This window comes from Prunus dulcis, chromosome 6, assembly GCF_902201215.1.
Source record: "Prunus dulcis chromosome 6, ALMONDv2, whole genome shotgun sequence".
NCBI classification, from domain to species: Eukaryota; Viridiplantae; Streptophyta; class Magnoliopsida; order Rosales; family Rosaceae; genus Prunus; species Prunus dulcis.
In genome coordinates this window covers 23,117,325-23,135,784 of record NC_047655.1, presented here as the reverse complement: position 1 = coordinate 23,135,784, position 18,460 = coordinate 23,117,325, and the positions used below count along the sequence as shown (strand labels likewise).

Sequence of the window (18,460 nt, the reverse complement as noted above, 5' to 3'; positions counted from 1 at the left end):
GGCGTGGAGGATTTCTCGGCATATTAAACGCTTAATTAAACCATACGGAGCGACGTCGTTTCATGATAAACATGATTTTAAGGTTTTTTTATATATATTTTTTTATATTGCATAAACATAATTTTATGTAGAATGCTACTTGATCATTAGAAATATACTAATCAACATGGTAGCCATTTTCAAGTACTAATGCTATATCCTTTTTTTAAATTAATTTTTGCGGTTTAAGTAATAAACACATAATGAATACAAGTGATTTCTCCTTGATCATTTCATTTAAGATTCACCATAGTTTGTCCTTGGTCTGTAAACATGACAAATCCAATCACTAATTTTTTTTACACGTATTAACAGATCATGTAAGTTTTAATGATTTACCATAATTTAGTGATTAGTGACTATACCGTGTCGTAATTAAATGTTTACTGCAAAAGTTTTTAGATTACAATGGATAAGTACATCAAATGATACGCTAATGTGAAAGGGGAGGGAAAGAAAGGGAGGGCAAGCAAAGTGTCAAAATAACTTTTATTCTTTAAGAGAGCTTTTCTTAACTATCAAAATCTCAAGTTTCTAATACAATGCCAATGGCTTGGATATTACACTGATAATACAACTGACCCAGAAAAAAAAAGAGCCATCAGTTCTATTATGTGCATAGAATGGAGACGACGATCAGCAAGAATGTTAAAGTGTTGTTATCTCTACAATGTGCATGCCTCCAAGCCGCCGACATGTTTGGCCAAAGGGAAATGTTTTCTCTAAGTAACAACCATCACTCAATGTCTGGCAGTGGCACTTTCCAATAGTTCCACGAGTTGAAGTCTTCCTACAAATGTGTTGAAAACCAGGTTCATCATCGATTATGAAAACAAAGCCAGAGTTAGAGCTCTCTCTAGCCGCACTTCGGTTTATGTTCTGAGGAGAGGATGTAGAAGAATGTTAAGTTACCTGCTCAACCAGTGAAGTTGGAGGAAACATGTCGTTGACGAGAGTGTGTAAGGAAGTGTACGTCTTCACATCAGCGCGATGATGGCTGATGGCCACCTCGCCCTGCAAGTTAATGGAAACAGTTTAGCCACAGAAGATACATGTATTTGCTCTCTTTGGTTTGTGATAAGCATCAGTGGAAGACAATTACCTTGGGATTGATTATGAATATTTTGCCCTTTGGAATCCCAATTTTCCTGTAGCTGAGCTCATCTGTGTCTCTATTTCCAAAACCCGCATAGAATGGATTGTAATCAGAGGGGAAGAGCTTTTTTATGTCCTGCAGTATATGATTATCACGTATCACAACTGTTAGAAGAAAAAGGTCCAATGCCAACCAGACGTGTTCGCTTTTTAACTTGGGTTTAACTTGCTTAGCTATTTACCTCTAAACAGGCAATTTTGAATTCGTGTGGTGCTCTTCTTACAACTGCCATCAGCAAATAGGTAAAAACAAACTAATTGATCAGCGCAAACTAAATAAACATTTTAAAAAAATTAAAAACAGGTAGAATTCAAACATGTAAGCAAACAAAGGAGCTAGTTAGTATCTGACAGTGGTGGTGTGATGTGTCTATAAAACCATGGATAACTACATGCTCTTCGTTCACGGGTCAACGGAAATAACAAATGCTCAAGTTAGTACACATCAAGGAAAGGTTCTCATGATTGCGTATCCAAATAAATAGAGGATGTGATAGTCATCGTACATCAACAGTGAACAAGAGAGAGAATAGTTACTCATTTACCACAGGCACCCTATAAAACCATACCATGGCTGAAATATGCTGCTTTGATCCAAATCAACCTACTAGCGTCTAAAATATTTCTATCGTGGTAAACACTACAAATATTTTCTATGTGTGCCCTTCTCCTTTTATAGTTTCCTATTGGCTTTCATTTTCACATGGTATACTTCATGAAAAAATCAGTGAGATTACCATTACAGATTGGGCACCATAAATACTATAATACGGTTAGTTAAAGCAAGCTGAACAGATATTACAGACATAGCCTCACCTTCACGATACAATGAAGGAAATAATCCATCGGGTGAGATAACAACAGGTCCATTGGGTAAAGCTTTTCCATCCTGCAAGTACAGAAGAGTAATCAACTTGGCGTATGCAGTTCTATCAACATAATCACTTAAAGAAGGCAAGGAACTATAATTTGGTGTTGGATTAGAAGGAAAGGGATACCAAAAACCACGCTATTATTAGGTTACCTGTTTTAGGTTGACTAAAAAGCTTCTCGTTAGATATGCCTGTACAATTGCACGTGCACTCAAAAACAGTAGCTGATATCCATTTTCCTGTAGAAAAAGCAGGACTCGATATTACATAGCAATGTACGAAAGAAAAACCAAATAATTCCATTATAATATAAAAGAAAGGGATTTTCCATTATAATATTAAAGTTATGCAATCCCATTAAACTCAGTTAAAACATGGGGCTTACAAGTCTTTTTTCCCCCTGCAATGATCTTTAAAGAGATGTACCTTAATTGCACAGAAAAGTCTAGCCACACCAGATTGCGTCCAATCTTTTCCAACTAATGGCATGAATTGGCCTAACACATCAGACCTGGAAAAAATGGATTCAGGTGAAAGTTTTATCTTTAAACTAAGCAATAATAACATCATGATGGTAAAGTCTTTTTTGTATTTTTGATAGGTTTGCAGATTGCCTGTGCTGACATCTGATAGTCCAAAAAATTAATTTGCATAACTGTCTGGTATTAAACTAGGTCTCTTATGGTTTTGTCCTATGGCAATAGAAGAAAGCAAGAGAATTACAACTTTCAACATTTTCCATCTACTTTCAGAAAGTTGAAGAAGCAATCTTATTTTAGCAATCAAAACCACATTACATTTACAGCAGCCTTACTTGGTAATAGTTCCGTCAACATCAGAAATTACAATTCTGGCATTCCATTTCCACAAGTAAATATGTGCATCAACCTGGTAAAGATAAAAATGGCTTAGTAACTCTATTGGCTATAGCTCAAATTTATAAATGAAACACCAGATGATTGGCAAACCTGTTGTGTCCCCCAAACCCTGGTAGAGAAACTGAAAGTTATCATATTTTGACCTTCTTTGAGATTTAAAGATGCTATCTGCTCGTTGGTGGGAACATTTGTCCTTACAAATTGCTTTTGGGGGGACTCAGGAGTTGCTTCAAGTTGTGAGTTTTGCAGACCAGATTCAGAATCAACAAATTCATCCTCATTCGATGAATTACTGCTGGTGTGCTCAAGTGTTTTCACCCTTCTAAATGGAATAGGCCAGAGCCTCCATCTGCGTCCAGTAGGAGTGGAAGGCATTCCTGAATCCTCATCCCTGGGTTTTTCTGAGCCATCTTGTTCCACAGGAATTGCATCCTCGGGTGCAACAGGTAAATCTAGATCAAATGCAGCCATTCCAAGAACAACAGGAGCTGCTTTTTCCCACAAAAAGTATCTTTCCCTATATCTGATAATCAAATTTTCATTTTTCAAAATCGATGTCGCAGAAGTTATGAAATCCTGTGCAGATACACGGCGTGCAGCAAAGGCTTCAGCAGCAGCTTTGACGCCCATACCCACACGAAGTTCATTCCCACAGAGTGAGATCTCAAACCCTGGAAATTGTAAGAACAATAAACACAAATTAGATACTAGAATCAAGAAAAAAATATGGAGAGTTAAATAACAACTGAAGCGGGTAAGAGGTGCTTACTTATGCTTGAATGGACTTGTGTTTCTTTACTTGAAGATTCTGTTGGGGGTTTTATTAGGTCATTTTGTGTTTCTTCACTTGAAGATTCTGTTGGGGATTCTATTAGCTCACTTTTACTGCATTCATCTCCAGTTGCAGGTATTTGTTGACTACTCTCTGTCTCATCGACTGCTGCTGATGTAACACACTGTTCATCCTTCCAGTCTGGATCGTTACTGACAGAATGTACAGAAATGCTTTCAATACTCATTTGTTCCAAAGAAGACACAATCTTCTCAACTGATTCACTTCCAACTTGTACATGTGGAGACATATTGTTGCCAGGTGAAACAGAACCACAAGAAGCAGATAACTCATTGTCATTTCTCAATTCAATAACACTAGCATCTTCAGTTCTATCAACCACCGGGTCCGGAAGAGTCTGATTAGATTTTTCTGGTGAATTTTGAACCTCCAATAAGGACCCCATATCTTCAACATCAGCTTTCCCACCACGTTTGGCCATTTCTTCTAGCCCCAAACAGCTCTTGAAAACGTCTGCCTTGTTAGTAGATGCATCTTCTGAATCCCTATGCATCTGAAGATCTCTTTCCTGTTTTGAAGTCTTTTGAGTTTCTTGAGCTTGACATGCAAGTCCCCTGCCTCCTTCATCAACTTCCAGCTGACGGCCAATAACATTATCTTCATTCTGAACTCCACAAACATTACCAGATGCGTCACTAGTTGTAGATTCATTCAGCTTACAAATATAATCAGCAGCCCAAGCAGTTTCACCTGAACTAAACTCCTCATTGCCTTCACAGAAGTCGGTCTCTTCACCTGGGCCAAGATTGAATCGAGGTGTGTCTTGCACATCCTCTGTGCTAAGCTCTGATACTGAAATGGGGGCTGTCAATACATGACCATCCACACTCACCAATATAACTTCTGAGTTTAAATTCTGTGATTCCACAATATGATTACTGTCTAAATTATCATATCGACTTGATCCATATTCTGATAACTCAACGGAACCCTCTAGAGAAGATTGCTGATCTTTAAATTCGTAATACCTCCGATCAGAATCAGATTCTGCCCTCTGTATCAGGTTTGCACCTAAGGAATCGCGTTCATCTCGCAACTGAACCACCATTGAATCAGAGACACTATGCTCCAGTCTACGAATTTCAAGAACGTTTTCATTACCATTATTCTGGTTATCAATATCCAAACCACTTTCCTCTTGTGTAGGTTCTAAAGTAACAGAATCCTTCACAACCCCATTTGTCTCACTTCCTTTACCAGAATCAACCTCCTTTACAAAATAAGCCTCTCCTGAGTTATCAAGATACATATGGAAATTGGCATCAACTCCATTTACATTTATGCGGACCATCTTCTCTGCACCTTTCAGAACACCCTGAAATTTACCAAACCGGACGTACCAAGGAGTGCTTCGAAATGTCCCATCCTGCTGCTGAACAACAATGACATCAACAGCCCCACCAAAGGGATGAAAAGGAGTGGCAACAGAGTAAACACCTTGGGATATCAAGCTCCCAACTTTGACAACCACATTCATCTGGTCAAGCCACTAACAACCACTCAAAATTTTGTGAAACCCCAATTAGCATCTAAACTCAAACCTTTAATTGTCAACAAAAAAATTGTCTTCACGCATTCATCCAAAATTCTCTTCTCTTGATTATGATTCTGATCCTTCTTTGGTATCTGCATCATAAAACATAATGGAATGATAATCACACAACACAATCTAACAATTTGAACAATATACACAAATAGAGCAACCATTTGTCATCTAAAAATGATTGGAAACCCTAACACTCTGTTTGGTTGCCAGGTAATGAAGAAAGAAAAATAATAATTTTATTTTTTTCATTAGTCAATTTGGAACCTTTCGATACAATCCAAGCAAGTTGAGCTCTGAGATGCTGAAAAAGCTCAAATTTATTTTCCTTCGATTTCTCGGGAATCAAACAAACACTAACGACAATTCTCCAATACATCTTTATAAATTGAAAAAAAAAAAAAAAAAACATTAATAATCAAGACTGAAAATTTAGAACGAAAATGCATTGAAAAATCATAAAACACATAAAATTAGCAAAAACGAAGAGCATTGTGATTAAACTTACGGGTTTGAATTGGAAATGAGCAATCAGAGACAGCTCAAAGACTCAAACGACTCTCTCTGCGGGGCTCTTTCTTCTTGAATTTTGATTTTGAATTTGATTTGGGCCTTTGGGATGGCGAATTGGAAATCCAACCTCCGTCGTTGAAATACTGGAGGTTTCGAAGTTTGGATTTCCCTTGGAGGTTTGTTTGGATAACAGGAAAAAAGAAAAAACCAGAGACAGAAACCCCCATGGCTAAGCATTAAATAGGTACCCCTGGAAGGAACATAAGTAACTGGTCCTGTGGTTCGACGAAATTACGTGGAGAATTTGGACGGTGACGTGTAAATTAGCGGTGTTTGGAGAAAGGGTAGTTTGGTCTTTTCTTCACTGTTACTCAGATGCATGTCGCCAGGTTTGAACGAGGTGGAGTCGGACCACCACCTCGGCAGCCACCTGCACCTCGAGTGCTATAAGTCTTTGTCTCGAAGTTAACAAATATTTAATACGGTCAGAACAAAATTGTCCATAATGCCCTTTCCTTTTTTCACACAAATTTTTGGGAAATGGAGAAATCCAATTGAGTAACCATGGTCTTCAAATTTCTGATAATAGAAGAATAATTAAAAAGGAAACTGCAACCGGCATTACTCCTCCTGTTAACATCCTTGACTCCATTTGGATAGAATTTTTTAAAGAAATTATCTGGATTAGATCCCGATGCTAAATTTTTCTTAAAAAATAAGAATTATATTAGATTGAATGAATTTAAATTAACTAGATATTGTAGATTTGAAATTACTATACGCAAGGTGTTGTAGATTTGAAATGAATTTGAAATAACTATATGCAAGGAAACATTTGAAATTTATTTGTTTTCTTTCATTTTTTTTGTCCATTTTTCCTGATAATATAATCTAAATTCATAGATTTAATTCCTAAAAAAATATTTGACAGATTTGAAATCTCTTTATACATATGGAGCTTTAATTTATCAATCAAATCACACATGTTATGTGTCACCACCCGAAACAATTGTTTATATATATATTTTTTTTGTTCTGAAAAAATGATTGTTTATAGTTCATAGCTAATGTGAGGTTAATCTATTATTAGAAACATTACTAGCAATTTTGCTAATTTGAACTTTTTCTTGGGCTATTAAATTCTCATGAACACTTGATCAAAGGAAAAAAAAAAAAAAAACTAATCACACTACACTATTCGATAACCCTTCTTAATTTAATTGTATTGAATGAGTGAGGACAGGAAAAATAAAATTACAGTAATCACATCCATTATCATTAACAAAAACGGTGTCATTAATAATCAATCATGTCCACTTGTGCAACTAGACATGATAGTAAATTAATTAATTGGAGAAAATAATAAATTGCAAGTCCACGATGGCAATGTGGGGGTTTGATGGTGGAACAAGGGGTATTTGTGAGACCCAAAAAAAACCATGACTTGTGAGTTATGAGATATGACTTGTGACATCCGAATATACGTCCACGTGTTGCACATGCGTAGATTTAATATTTTCCACGAGCCCACGAGACAGTGTCTAGAAAATGGGCCTGCAGGCGCACCAAGCCCATAAACAATTGGGCCTCATTTTGGTTCATAGTGAAAGGGGTCATTATCGTCAAACCGAAAAAAATTCTTATAATCCACGCCAACCCCTCCTCGCTTCCTTCGTCCCCAAAACTCCCCAATTCTCTCTCTCACGATCTCCCCTCCATCTTCTCCTCCAAGGCCTGGACTCCTCGCCGAGAGCAAAATGACGAAATTGCCCCTCGTCCCTCTCGTCATCGCCGCCCTGGTGGCGGCGCTGGTGTCCCCGACCGCCGCGGAGATCAAGAGCCTCACGATCTCCTCCGACAACCGCCCCATGATCCTCTTCGAGAAGTTCGGGTTCACCCACAGCGGTCACGTGACCATCCGGGTCTCGCACGTGTCCGTCACCTCCAAGCTGAGCGACATCAACCCGTCGCGCCTAGGCTTCTTCCTCCTCTCCGAAGAGTCCCTCCTGCAAGTCCTCGTCGAGATCCAGCAGAACCCTCAGCTCTGCGTTTTGGATTCGCGCTACATAACCCATCTCTTCAATTTCAAAGAGCTCTCGCCGCCGCCCCTCTCCTCGTTTAACCACTCGTACCCGGTCTCTGCTCCGAACGAGTACAGCCTCTTCTTCGCCAATTGCGCTCCGGAGACCACCGTCTCCATGCTTGTACGGACGGAGGTCTACAATCTCGACCCAGATGGTGCGCGTGACTATTTGTCGGCCGGGTTGACCCATCTTCCTTCTCTGTTCTTCGTCTTCTTTTTGGCCTATTTGGTGTTTGTGGGCTTCTGGGTCTACCTCTGTTACACCAACAAGAGATCCGTGCACCGGATCCATCTTTTGATGGGTGGGCTGCTTCTGATGAAGGCGTTGAATCTGATTTCCGCGGCGGAGGACAAGCACTATGTCAAGGTCACCGGTACCGCCCACGGATGGGATGTGTTGTTCTACATCTTCCAGTTCCTCCGTGTCGTTTTGTTGTTTACGGTGATCGTTTTGATCGGGACCGGGTGGTCGTTTTTGAAGCCCTTCTTGCAGGAGAAGGAGAAGAAGGTGTTGATGATTGTTATCCCTCTGCAGGTCTTGGCCAACGTGGCGTCCGTTGTGATTGGGGAAACTGGGCCGTTTATCAAGGACTGGGTCACCTGGAACCAGGTGTTTTTGTTGGTTGATATCATTTGCTGCTGTGCTATCATATTCCCCATCGTTTGGTCCATTAGGTCTCTCAGAGAGACGTCGAAAACTGACGGAAAAGCTGCAAGAAACTTGGCCAAGTTGACCCTTTTCAGGCAATTTTACATAGTCGTTATTGGGTACTTGTATTTCACAAGAATCGTCGTTTTCGCGCTTAAGACCATTGCAGCTTATAAGTACCAGTGGGTGAGCAATGCGGCTGAGGAGAGTGCAAGTCTGGTGTTTTACATGGTCATGTTCTATATGTTTAGGCCTGTGGAGAGGAACGAGTACTTTATTCTTGATGAGGAGGAAGAAGAGGCTGCTGAGATGGCTCTTAGGGACGAGGAGTTTGAGCTTTGAATTGGGTAGTGTTCATTTTTTGCTGCCCATCTATATTTGACTATGTTGCTGCTGATGCTGCCCGTGCAATATTTTGAGTTCCGCTTATCGGATTTACTGATAGAATTAATGATGGGTCAGGTCTGCTGCTCCTACTCTGTTGCCTCTTTTGTTTTCCTTTCAATTGTATTATTGTTCTTTTACATGTTATAAGAAGTTCTCTGTTTAAGATACTCTGCCTGGTAGTTTTTGTTTGATAGGATTTTGAATTGAAAGATGGTGATAATGATTTCAATCTATAACACTGATAATGATTTCAAATTACAATGCTGATAATGATTTCTGCTGCTTGTATCTGTTTAGATTCGGTTTGTTATACTACTCGATTTGATATGTACCACTTTACCAGTTGTGACTCATTTCATTCCTAAGGATTGTTAATAGTATTTTCAATCATAATGCTGACAATGGTTACTGAAATAAGTTTTTTTTTTTCCATTACAAGTTGTTATAAATTCATTCATGATAAGATGGAGTATAATTTCTGCATGACGGTGATCATGTTCAAAGCTTGAAATCTGTTGGAAGTCCTTTGTAACTCTGAACTATTGACTAGTTGCATTCTCTGTATAGTCTTTAGTTTCTCTAATCAAATTAGGAAGCTTATGGAAGTTTTTGGTAATTGCCACCCTAACAGAAGCTTGAATCTGCTAGAAGGTCTATCTATGTAACCCTGAGTCAAACTACGGAAATTAATAATTGAAGCATTTAAAACTTTGAATACCAAACCTACTTGGAAACTACTAGAGTCTTGAGATAAGATCATCAGGTCACTGCTACAGTCTGTTCTAGCAAATTCTGTTGACCCTAAAAAACTGAATTCAATCTTAATCAAAACAAATTTAGCAGCATACAAACTTAAAGAAGAATACGAATTAAGACTGGTGACAACTGATCATTATGGAGCAAAAAACTTTTTTGGTAACCTATCAGTCTTAATTCAGAGGCATTAACCAGCTTGTTTTGTGTTCCCTTTCTTGCTGTGTCCAGATTGAGTTTTAGTATTGATCTTTCTGTGATTAACTTGTAGAGGTTTTACTGCTTATGGTTGTGCTCTTTGGATTTGTGTCTTCTCCTGTGAGGCAAGGCTTGTGAGCTTTAGGATCTGATCTAAATCATCATAGTAAATGCAAACGAATTCTGTTAAACACAAGCGGTGTTATTGCTTAAGCTCCGAATCATGAAACAAGGGCTGCCAGTGTTGTCAATCCTTTACCATATTTTGCCAACCTCACCTCAATTATGAATTTTCTGCTATGGTGGTGGGGTCTGACCAGAGTTGATGGTGTTTGTATCTGTTTAAGTTTTAGGACAGACGTCATAAAACGAAACATCAATGATGGGGCAGAGAATGAAGATTGATGGCCTCATTATTTTCTTGGAAATAACGTCACAAAATGATTGACAGAGTTGGTGAGGAAAGGAGAGGGGTGATTGGTAATTTAAGTAGAGTTGAGGTTCTATCTTCTTTTAGACGAGAGATATTGGAGGAGGGGAAAATCATTGCATGGTTAAATGCTCTTAACCATTGAGCTACCAGCTACTTGCAGGTGAGGATCTCCCAAAAGAAGATAAAAAGAGAGGACACGTGGACAATGAGGATGGAAAGGAGACGAAGCAAATATTTCTTCATTGAATGGATCATTAGGAAAAGCAAATATTTCCACATAAACTTCAAAATTACTCTCCAAAAAGAGGCTTTGCTCTTGAATCGTGAGAGTTTTTTTGCTGATCCATAGAGAGTCCAGACAGGAAAGGCTGTTCTAGTTTCTTTAATGCTTATTCATCCTGATTATTTTTGCAACTGCCACTTTCTACGATGCAAACAATATTTGAATTGGTACTCAGTTTGTTTCTTTATGTTTTTAATATAATATAGTACAATACTTATTTTGTTCAAATTCAGGACAACCAATGCAACCAAGCAAAGCTACAAGGCTACATCTTAACATATATATTAAGTATGCCTCAAACAAGAAGGTGCACTTATAAATAATGTCGACAGCTAGGACGAGAATGTGCAATGCACAAGAACATACTCGTAAACGATCCTTTACTCCGCCATCATCTAACAGGAAACCTTAACAAGGCTTCGTTCATAGTTACTGGTCAAGAAGATCAACACCCTATTATATTCTCCTTAATGTTGTAGGAAATGACATTAAAATTACACCAAAATTATTTGTATCATATTTATACCATCTCTACTTATCACATTCCTCAATGTATATGGAATTTATTCAAGTGAGTATCACAGTGGAGAATGTGGTTAGTAAAATATGCTGCAAAAGCTACCCATTGAAGGGCTAGACTTCTATTGAAGCTTCAAGTTTGGGCCTCCAAGTTTATGGGACATGAAAAATGGGTCAAGATAAGATAGAAGTTTGAAAAGACTCGTACTGTATCGGTCCTATTAGAAGCTTTTCAAGGTTGAGTTGGGCTGCTGAGAGAAAACAGAACAGAGGGTTGGAAAGCACCTGTGTCGTCCATGGCATCAAAGACTACTTTTCTTTTTTCTTTTTTTCTTTTCCAAAGGGCCAGGGTGTGTGTTGGTGGTGTTGCATGACTTTGGAAGCTAAGCTAGCATAAGGAACACCAAAGTCACACTGGCCAAAAGAAAAAAAAGGAAGATCTTTGGCTTTATGAATTAGGATGCATCTCAAGGCTGAATTAGGGATTTTGGCCTCTGACTAAACCATTTTGCTTATTATTACAAGTTTCAAGACACAATTTTCTATACTTCTAGATGATGTTGATGAGCCGCATTAGGAATCAACTTTCAGCAGGAGCATTCATTAACCAACCTTCCTTAGAATGCAAGCTTCATCAACAAAAGCCAATGTGTTTGGTGGCTGTTATCATTATATCTTTCTCTTTTTTCCATGGCCCAGAGTTGCCACTTTGTGATTTCTTCACTCTTCGCTATCATACTAAGCCAGGCTTCATTATAGTTATCTTAATACGGCTCTACGTAATGCAATATAAGTGAATTAATAATACTACGTGATGATGTTACCGTGACTTTAAAAAAATTACTCACTAGGCCGAAAGCTCAAATGAGAAAACATGCATGGGCATAATAAGCACAGTAATAATTAGCTGGCAAGGACAGGGCCAGGCCACTTATCCGCCCATGCTTTAATATTTGTTTATTCATACCTTCTAATCTGTGACAATTCCCATGAACAAAATTATACATTTCATAATTTGATTGTTAATAGATAGAGATCATGGCCTGAAATCCTTCTCATTTGAAGGCAAAAATCCAATATTTGCAATTAAAACGACAATGAGAACCCAATTAATCCTGATGGGTTTGAAGTGAGAAAAACTTGTATGTCACTCCCTAATAAATCACGTTCAACACTCATGATAATTTTTTCACATGATTGAATGAGGATAGCAAAATAATATTCTCCCCGTTACATGCAAGTTCTTCTCGTTTGAAGAAACGTATACAATAAAAACTGTAATTAAAGCACTGAGAAATGTCTTCATCAGATCAATTTTTCAAAATGAGATTCTGATAGTGTCAAAAGAATCACCATAGGAGTGTCCTCATTAGGTAATTTTTGGATCACAACAGAAGGGGAACCGAATCAGTTTTTTCACCATGTTGAATTGGTCATTTTAATGCCTTGTTTCCTAGTCTGCAGTTGGCACCAAATCCAGGGAAAATTTGACCGTAACTATAGGCTTTTCCCCAATAAGACAGAGAAAGATTCTTTGACCCAAAAGAGCTAGTGTCTTTCATAGCCCCCTAAACTCAACAGAATCCAAAGCCAACTAGCCATTTTTTTGCATAAAACTTCTGTTTTAATATATATTTTTCAGGTTGCAACACTGAGGGCTTCATATAAACTACTGTCACTGAAAGCTCGAATCTTTTCAGTACCCGAAAAATAAAAAAATATAACATTGACTCAGTCCTCTGTTTATGCAACTGAGCTTTGAAACATTCTCTGTGCAGTAATTTTCAAATTCTGTGCAGCTCAGCGATTCTTTACCAAAGTTTGATAAACTGGCTAAGCATCATCAGTCAAAGAGCTGGACTTTCTACTATTTTGACGCATGATTGAACAGTCATACATATATATACAAGGTTTTATATCCGCAGTTAGCTAAGCTACCTACCATATGCTAGTAGCAAGCAACCTAAACACCTCTTTTAGAGTCACTGGTTTACATTATTTTTATTCTACTACACCATGAACTAACACCCCAAGATGACCCAAAAGCCAAATCTTTAATCAAACAAAGAATATGAAACCAAATAATCAAATGTCTGGACTTTCCTTGCTTTCTGGCATCTGGGTTTTTCTTTTTAAGGTACCAAGAGAGAGAGAAACGCAAATTTCTAAACCAAAAGCATACAAATACAGAAATATTAATTGCAGAACCAAATATATATATGGGGGCCCTTCCCTTTTTCAGCATTTATATATCCAACACAAGATTACAGAAACAAAAGCACAAACAAACAACCATACTCTCTGGATTATAAATTAACAAAACTAAATTAAGAAACTTCAATTCACAACATCTACACTAGCAGAGCAAGACAAGAACCTCTGGAAAATTCTAAACAGAGCAGCAGATGACAATTCCTTCACTTTCCTGAGAACCAAACACTTGTTACTCCTCTTGCGCCCTCCTTTGGCCTTCCCCTTCTTATTGTTCACCATTTTCTCTTTGACTCTGCCAAAGCATTTCTGGGTTTTCTCAGGCACCGTCTCTTTCCTTGAGAACGTGTAGCTCCTCAGGTACATTTGCCTGCAGGATATGCTGTCCACAACTCTTGGGTGCCCATGTTGCTGCGCACCTGATCGCCGCCCTTTGGAGCTCACCGATCTCACGAACTCGGCGTCTGACTCGGGCCACTTGTACAGGTTCACGTAGGTGGCTCGCATCGGCACGCGCGGGTCACGTGCGTCGTTGACGCAGTTTGATATGCAAACTGAAGTCATGTTCTTTCTTTTTGCAGTGCAAACTGTAATGTATATGTACTTCTGCAGGTCACAGCAGAAGAGTATATGTAAATGTGTTCCGGGGGTTTTTATATCATTTGGGTTGTGTTTGGACCAAATAATAAGGGCTCGACTTAGATTGCAAGAAAAGATATAAAATAAATATAAATAATTAAATAATAAAAAAATAAAAAAATAAAAAAAACAGAGCAGAGCAGAGAGAGAGAGAGGGTATTTTTGTTATTTGGAAATGTAATTAGGGGTTTGTTGATTTGAGGTAGTGGGGTATTTGGCATGTTATTATGAGTGTGTATAGAATGATGTGACATAATTGGCAATGACTGCTTCTTTGTATTGTGTCATTTTGTGTGCTGTGCTGTGCTGTTGGGCATGAGTTGGATGGCCTAAAGTCTAAATTTGTTAATAAATCTTTAAAACATTATATTAGATGCTAAACGAATTCTAAAATTAACTGAGTACACCTATGATTTAAATACACTTTAATATTTTAATTAAAATGTAAAATTAATAAAGTACATCCGATTTTACTACCAAAATACCGCTTATATACCCTAATGTACACTCTATCACACACTATAATACTAATCCTAAACCAGGTTTCTCTTTTTACATGAATTTGTGTCATCTTTCAAATTTTAGGTTCACATCAAAATCTTTAATTTCCATTCTTGTGAGTTTGTGCATTGGTATTCCATTCTTAAAGGCAGCCTCTAATGATTATGTTTTAGTATCAACATGGTGAAGCTTGTTGACAGTATTGAGATCTCCGGCTTGTGGGATCAACACTCATACTTTGGAAACTCCGCCGAAGACGGTGTCTATCAACTAGAGTTGATGAGCTTTACCAACTAGGGGTGGGCACTCAAACCGGCAAACTGAAAATCCGAACCGAATCAAACCGGAAAAAAATCGAGTTGACCAAAAAGTCAAAAATCGAACTAGACATGTTTGGACCGATTTTGGATTCGGTTTCATGCCTTCAAAAACCGGATCAGGCCAAATCGAACCGGTCAAATTAAAAAATATATAATTATTTTTAATGCTATATTTTGAATTTCACCCAAAAAAAATTATTTATTCAAGTTCAATTTCAAAATATCTCTCTTTTCTAACTTTAATATTTATTTTTATATGAAATTGAATAATTTGTTAATTTTCAAGTAAAAATAATAATGTTTCAGTTGAGAATTGTATTAAAATTTAATTTTAAAAAATTAATTTTTATAATCCGGTTCAAAATCGAACCAGACCAGAATCGATTAACCCCGAACTGGATAGTTTTTGAATTTTTTTTATTAAAATCAAACCGAATCAAATCAAATGAATAGTACCGGATCGGTTCTAATTTGAGGCAAAAACTAATCCAACCCAAATCGTGCCCACCCCTATTACCAACAGGTATATATGATACCATTTGTTCTATACTTGGAAAGGGGCAGTTACATTTTAGGATTTTATGTTGTTATTTATGTAAGTCAGATATTATAAGGATGTCACCTTCTTCCAGACTAAAATTTGAGGACTTGACCTCATAAATCCCTGAGTTTGGAAAAATTATATGAAGGTACATGTGCTTTCTGAATGTACTTGTATTTTCTTAATGGACCTGCATGAGCTCAATAAGAGTGCAAGTGAATCTACATAATTTGAACTGAATAGAACAACTTGAAGAGAATACAGAAGATAATGAGATATAAAAACATGGTAATCAAATACGCATTTGGGTAGAATTTTTGAATATTAATTGTAAAAATCAAATTAAGCAGTAGTTTCTACAAACACGAAACTTAGAGATGGAGAAAACTTTTTTTCCTACTTTCAACATCTTTCTCATAATCTCTATAACAATATCTAGAAGATTTCTGAATGCAACCAAAAATTTGAAGAGTGTATAACCAGCACTTAAGCAAAGATCCCACAATTTCTAATTTTGTTTTTGCCTCCACCAAATCTGCCTCCCCTTCTTGGGCTTTTAAATAAATCAAGAATTTAGAATTTTTTTTTTTATTAGTACAACCAGGGATAAAATGGGAGTAATAAAATTATTGTATGCATTTGGAAGCCCCCCTAAAACGAGGACTGGTTACAGGCCCATGTTCAGACTTTTCACTGACTAGCTAAGTCCACTTGTACGGCCCAGATTCTGACCCATTATTATATTTCCTAGTTTTCACTGAAAACCCATGATTATAAACCTCTGAAGCACTGAGTTTCAAAAATAAATAAAAAGGGCCAGGCCTGCAAAATGTCACACACTGAACCAACAAGGCCAGCCGGGGCACAAAAAAGCCATTGATTTTTAGGATGATTTTGTAGTACAAGCACCAGAGAGATCTAAACTTGTAATCAGAGAAGCACTTTTTTAAAGAGCCAATAGATGATTTGCCAAAGGTCAAATCTTTGACTACTTGGTTGGATATGATATTCGAAAAGACAAGAGTTGGTCCGGTCTACCATAAATAATCCACTGTTCTCAGTGGCAACAACAGTATGCCCCTCCAAGGAGGCAAGATCAATGCTGGTTGAGTGGCGACCTGGGGTCACACTCCACTGTTCTCAGTTTCAGAGTCTTTCACATCTTGACACTTGCTGTGGGCTCCGTCCAAGTCATTGGTTTTTGGTTTTTTCCTGGTTTTTTTTTATATTTCTTCTTTCCATTCTTTCTTGCTTCCCTCAATGCCAACTATTTTCGAAATTCAACTTGCTCAAATTATTCAATGGGATGTCCAACCTCCCAATTGACTCTCTGGAAATAAAAAATTTTACCAACCGGAGAAATGTCATGAGTCACCAAGACACAGTGATTTCTTTTCTTGGGTCTCCTCCTCCCCACCACAAAAGCATAATGCTCGGGACTTTGGAATAAACCTAGAACCTCACACAACAACCGACAGTGACACGAGCAGACTTTTTTTATTATTTTATTTTTGTGTTTACTAATCCTGTGGTTCTTCTTGGTTGCTTCCGCTATCAGTTATAATAATTAAATATTAATTAAGAATCAGAGATCAGTGGTACAAAGGAAGGTACCTTCTCATCAGTGAGGCTGGTTTTATCAAAGCACCTTGCCCTTTGGTTTAATCAATGAATTTAATCCCATTATTTATGGAATATAATTGACTTCTGAGCAAAAAATAATCAGGATTTAATATGGAAACGAAAATGTGGTGAAAGTTTATGTAGGAGAGAGACAAATTTCCAATATGAATTGTACTGGTTCAGTCATCTTGTTTTCTGTTACCAAAACCCAGGACACAGCTGTGTGAGGAGGCCAGCTTGGAGGTTCACGGGCACAAGTTATTTGTTACACGATGAATCAAAACAGTACGAGTACTTTAGGTTGATAATTTAATAACATAATATGCACGAAAATAAATAATATAAAATTTAACTAAAGTCATAACGCTTCAATTATGTTTATTAGTCGTAATCAAACTTATATGTTAATATTGTTGAAAAAACAACTTAAAAAATATACTTATTATCTTGCTTGGGAAACAAATCTTTTCAAAGTCAGTAGTCAAAAGACTGGAACTTTCCTAGTAGTTAGATTCACGCAAAGTACATGCAAAATTGATTTTGACTGCACCATTCTTGACCCTTCTGTGCTCACAGTACACAGCAGCAAAAAACTTCCATTTCCAGAATACTATGCCGTTTTTGCACTTGTAGAGTTGGATATTGTATATTAAAAAGAACCGAACTCGAGTGTAAGGGGACATACACTGGGACCGAACACCGTTCAAGAAACTAATTATATTGTTGATGCTTGCAAACTTGGTTCATAATTTTCCTAATATGTCTCCTTGGTCACATGATATCATTTTGTAGTAGCGAATAAGCACTTGATTGCAATAGGTTTTATGATGCAAATGTAAAGCACTCAGAAAGTGCCTATAAATATTTCAACAACCACCTTTTTATTATTTAAAACCAAAATCCTCGGTTCTCCTTTTGTGGTTCTTCCTGGAAGCTTCGTCGTTCAAAGACCGATGTGTCTCGCACTGAAATGCTTTACCTTTGGCTCAAGTTTCCCCAGTACTTTATTCCTTCAAAAGGCATGATTTCCTACTCCACGGTCAAGGTCTGTCCAAAGTTAGTCATAGTCATGGCAAAAGACATATCCATGGGATTCCAATTTGACATAAATCCCACCAGAAAAAAAAACAGAGTTTATATTTGTTGTGAGCAATTATTTTAGGGTGTAGAATTGCCGTTTTAGATTTGAACTCTTATTAGTTTCAAGAATCCTAATCAATCTCCACATAACTATATGAATAATATTGAACATATAATTTGCAATTGATTTTTTTGTATTTATATAAATAAATAAATAAAATATGACAATAGCATATTGGGATGAAGAAAGGAACGGATGAGATATTTAGAAATATTTATTGACTTTCTTAATAATAAAAAACTAGCCCTGTGTGAGTTTGTTTTGAGAAATTGTAAAGGAGAAGTTTTTATATGTTCCGAGTATATCATGTGGTTGATGTACTATCC

At 37.4% G+C, this 18,460-nt stretch overlaps 3 protein-coding genes across 3 annotated transcripts; 1 reads left to right on the top strand and 2 right to left on the bottom strand.

Annotated features, from left to right (window-relative positions):
• Nucleotides 1-514: 514 nt before the first annotated feature.
• On the bottom strand, nucleotides 515-6,088 carry LOC117630928 (phosphatidate phosphatase PAH1). Its single transcript, XM_034363797.1, has 11 exons — nucleotides 5,849-6,088; nucleotides 3,714-5,423; nucleotides 3,035-3,615; nucleotides 2,881-2,954; nucleotides 2,493-2,577; nucleotides 2,219-2,305; nucleotides 2,011-2,083; nucleotides 1,377-1,420; nucleotides 1,142-1,270; nucleotides 952-1,053; nucleotides 515-829 (listed from the first exon to the last, which is right to left on the bottom strand). The coding sequence occupies exons 2-11, from the start codon at nucleotides 5,272-5,274 to the stop codon at nucleotides 776-778; spliced, it is 2,790 nt and encodes a 929-aa protein (XP_034219688.1). The 5' UTR covers nucleotides 5,275-5,423; nucleotides 5,849-6,088; the 3' UTR covers nucleotides 515-775.
• Nucleotides 6,089-7,509: 1,421 nt separating this feature from the next.
• On the top strand, nucleotides 7,510-9,268 carry LOC117631196 (protein CANDIDATE G-PROTEIN COUPLED RECEPTOR 7-like). The gene has a single exon (XM_034364210.1). The coding sequence runs from the start codon at nucleotides 7,611-7,613 to the stop codon at nucleotides 8,925-8,927; it is 1,317 nt and encodes a 438-aa protein (XP_034220101.1). The 5' UTR covers nucleotides 7,510-7,610; the 3' UTR covers nucleotides 8,928-9,268.
• Nucleotides 9,269-13,357: 4,089 nt separating this feature from the next.
• LOC117632422 lies at nucleotides 13,358-14,043 on the bottom strand. The gene has a single exon (XM_034365886.1). It carries the CDS (start codon nucleotides 13,931-13,933, stop codon nucleotides 13,496-13,498), a length of 438 nt encoding a protein of 145 aa, XP_034221777.1. The 5' UTR covers nucleotides 13,934-14,043; the 3' UTR covers nucleotides 13,358-13,495.
• Between the last annotated feature and the right edge of the window lie 4,417 nt (nucleotides 14,044-18,460).

Coding starts and splice junctions, on each gene's coding strand:
- LOC117630928 (XM_034363797.1), bottom strand. CDS start 5,274: ATGAATGTGGTTGTCAAAGTTGGGAGCTTGATATCCCAAGGTGTTTAC. Junction 2,084..2,218: donor TTTTAGTCAACCTAAAACAG/GTAACCTAATAA, acceptor CTGTACTTGCAG/GATGGAAAAGCTTTACCCAA. Junction 1,054..1,141: donor TATTCATAATCAATCCCAAG/GTAATTGTCTTC, acceptor ATTAACTTGCAG/GGCGAGGTGGCCATCAGCCA.
- LOC117631196 (XM_034364210.1), top strand. CDS start 7,611: ATGACGAAATTGCCCCTCGTCCCTCTCGTCATCGCCGCCCTGGTGGCG.
- LOC117632422 (XM_034365886.1), bottom strand. CDS start 13,933: ATGACTTCAGTTTGCATATCAAACTGCGTCAACGACGCACGTGACCCG.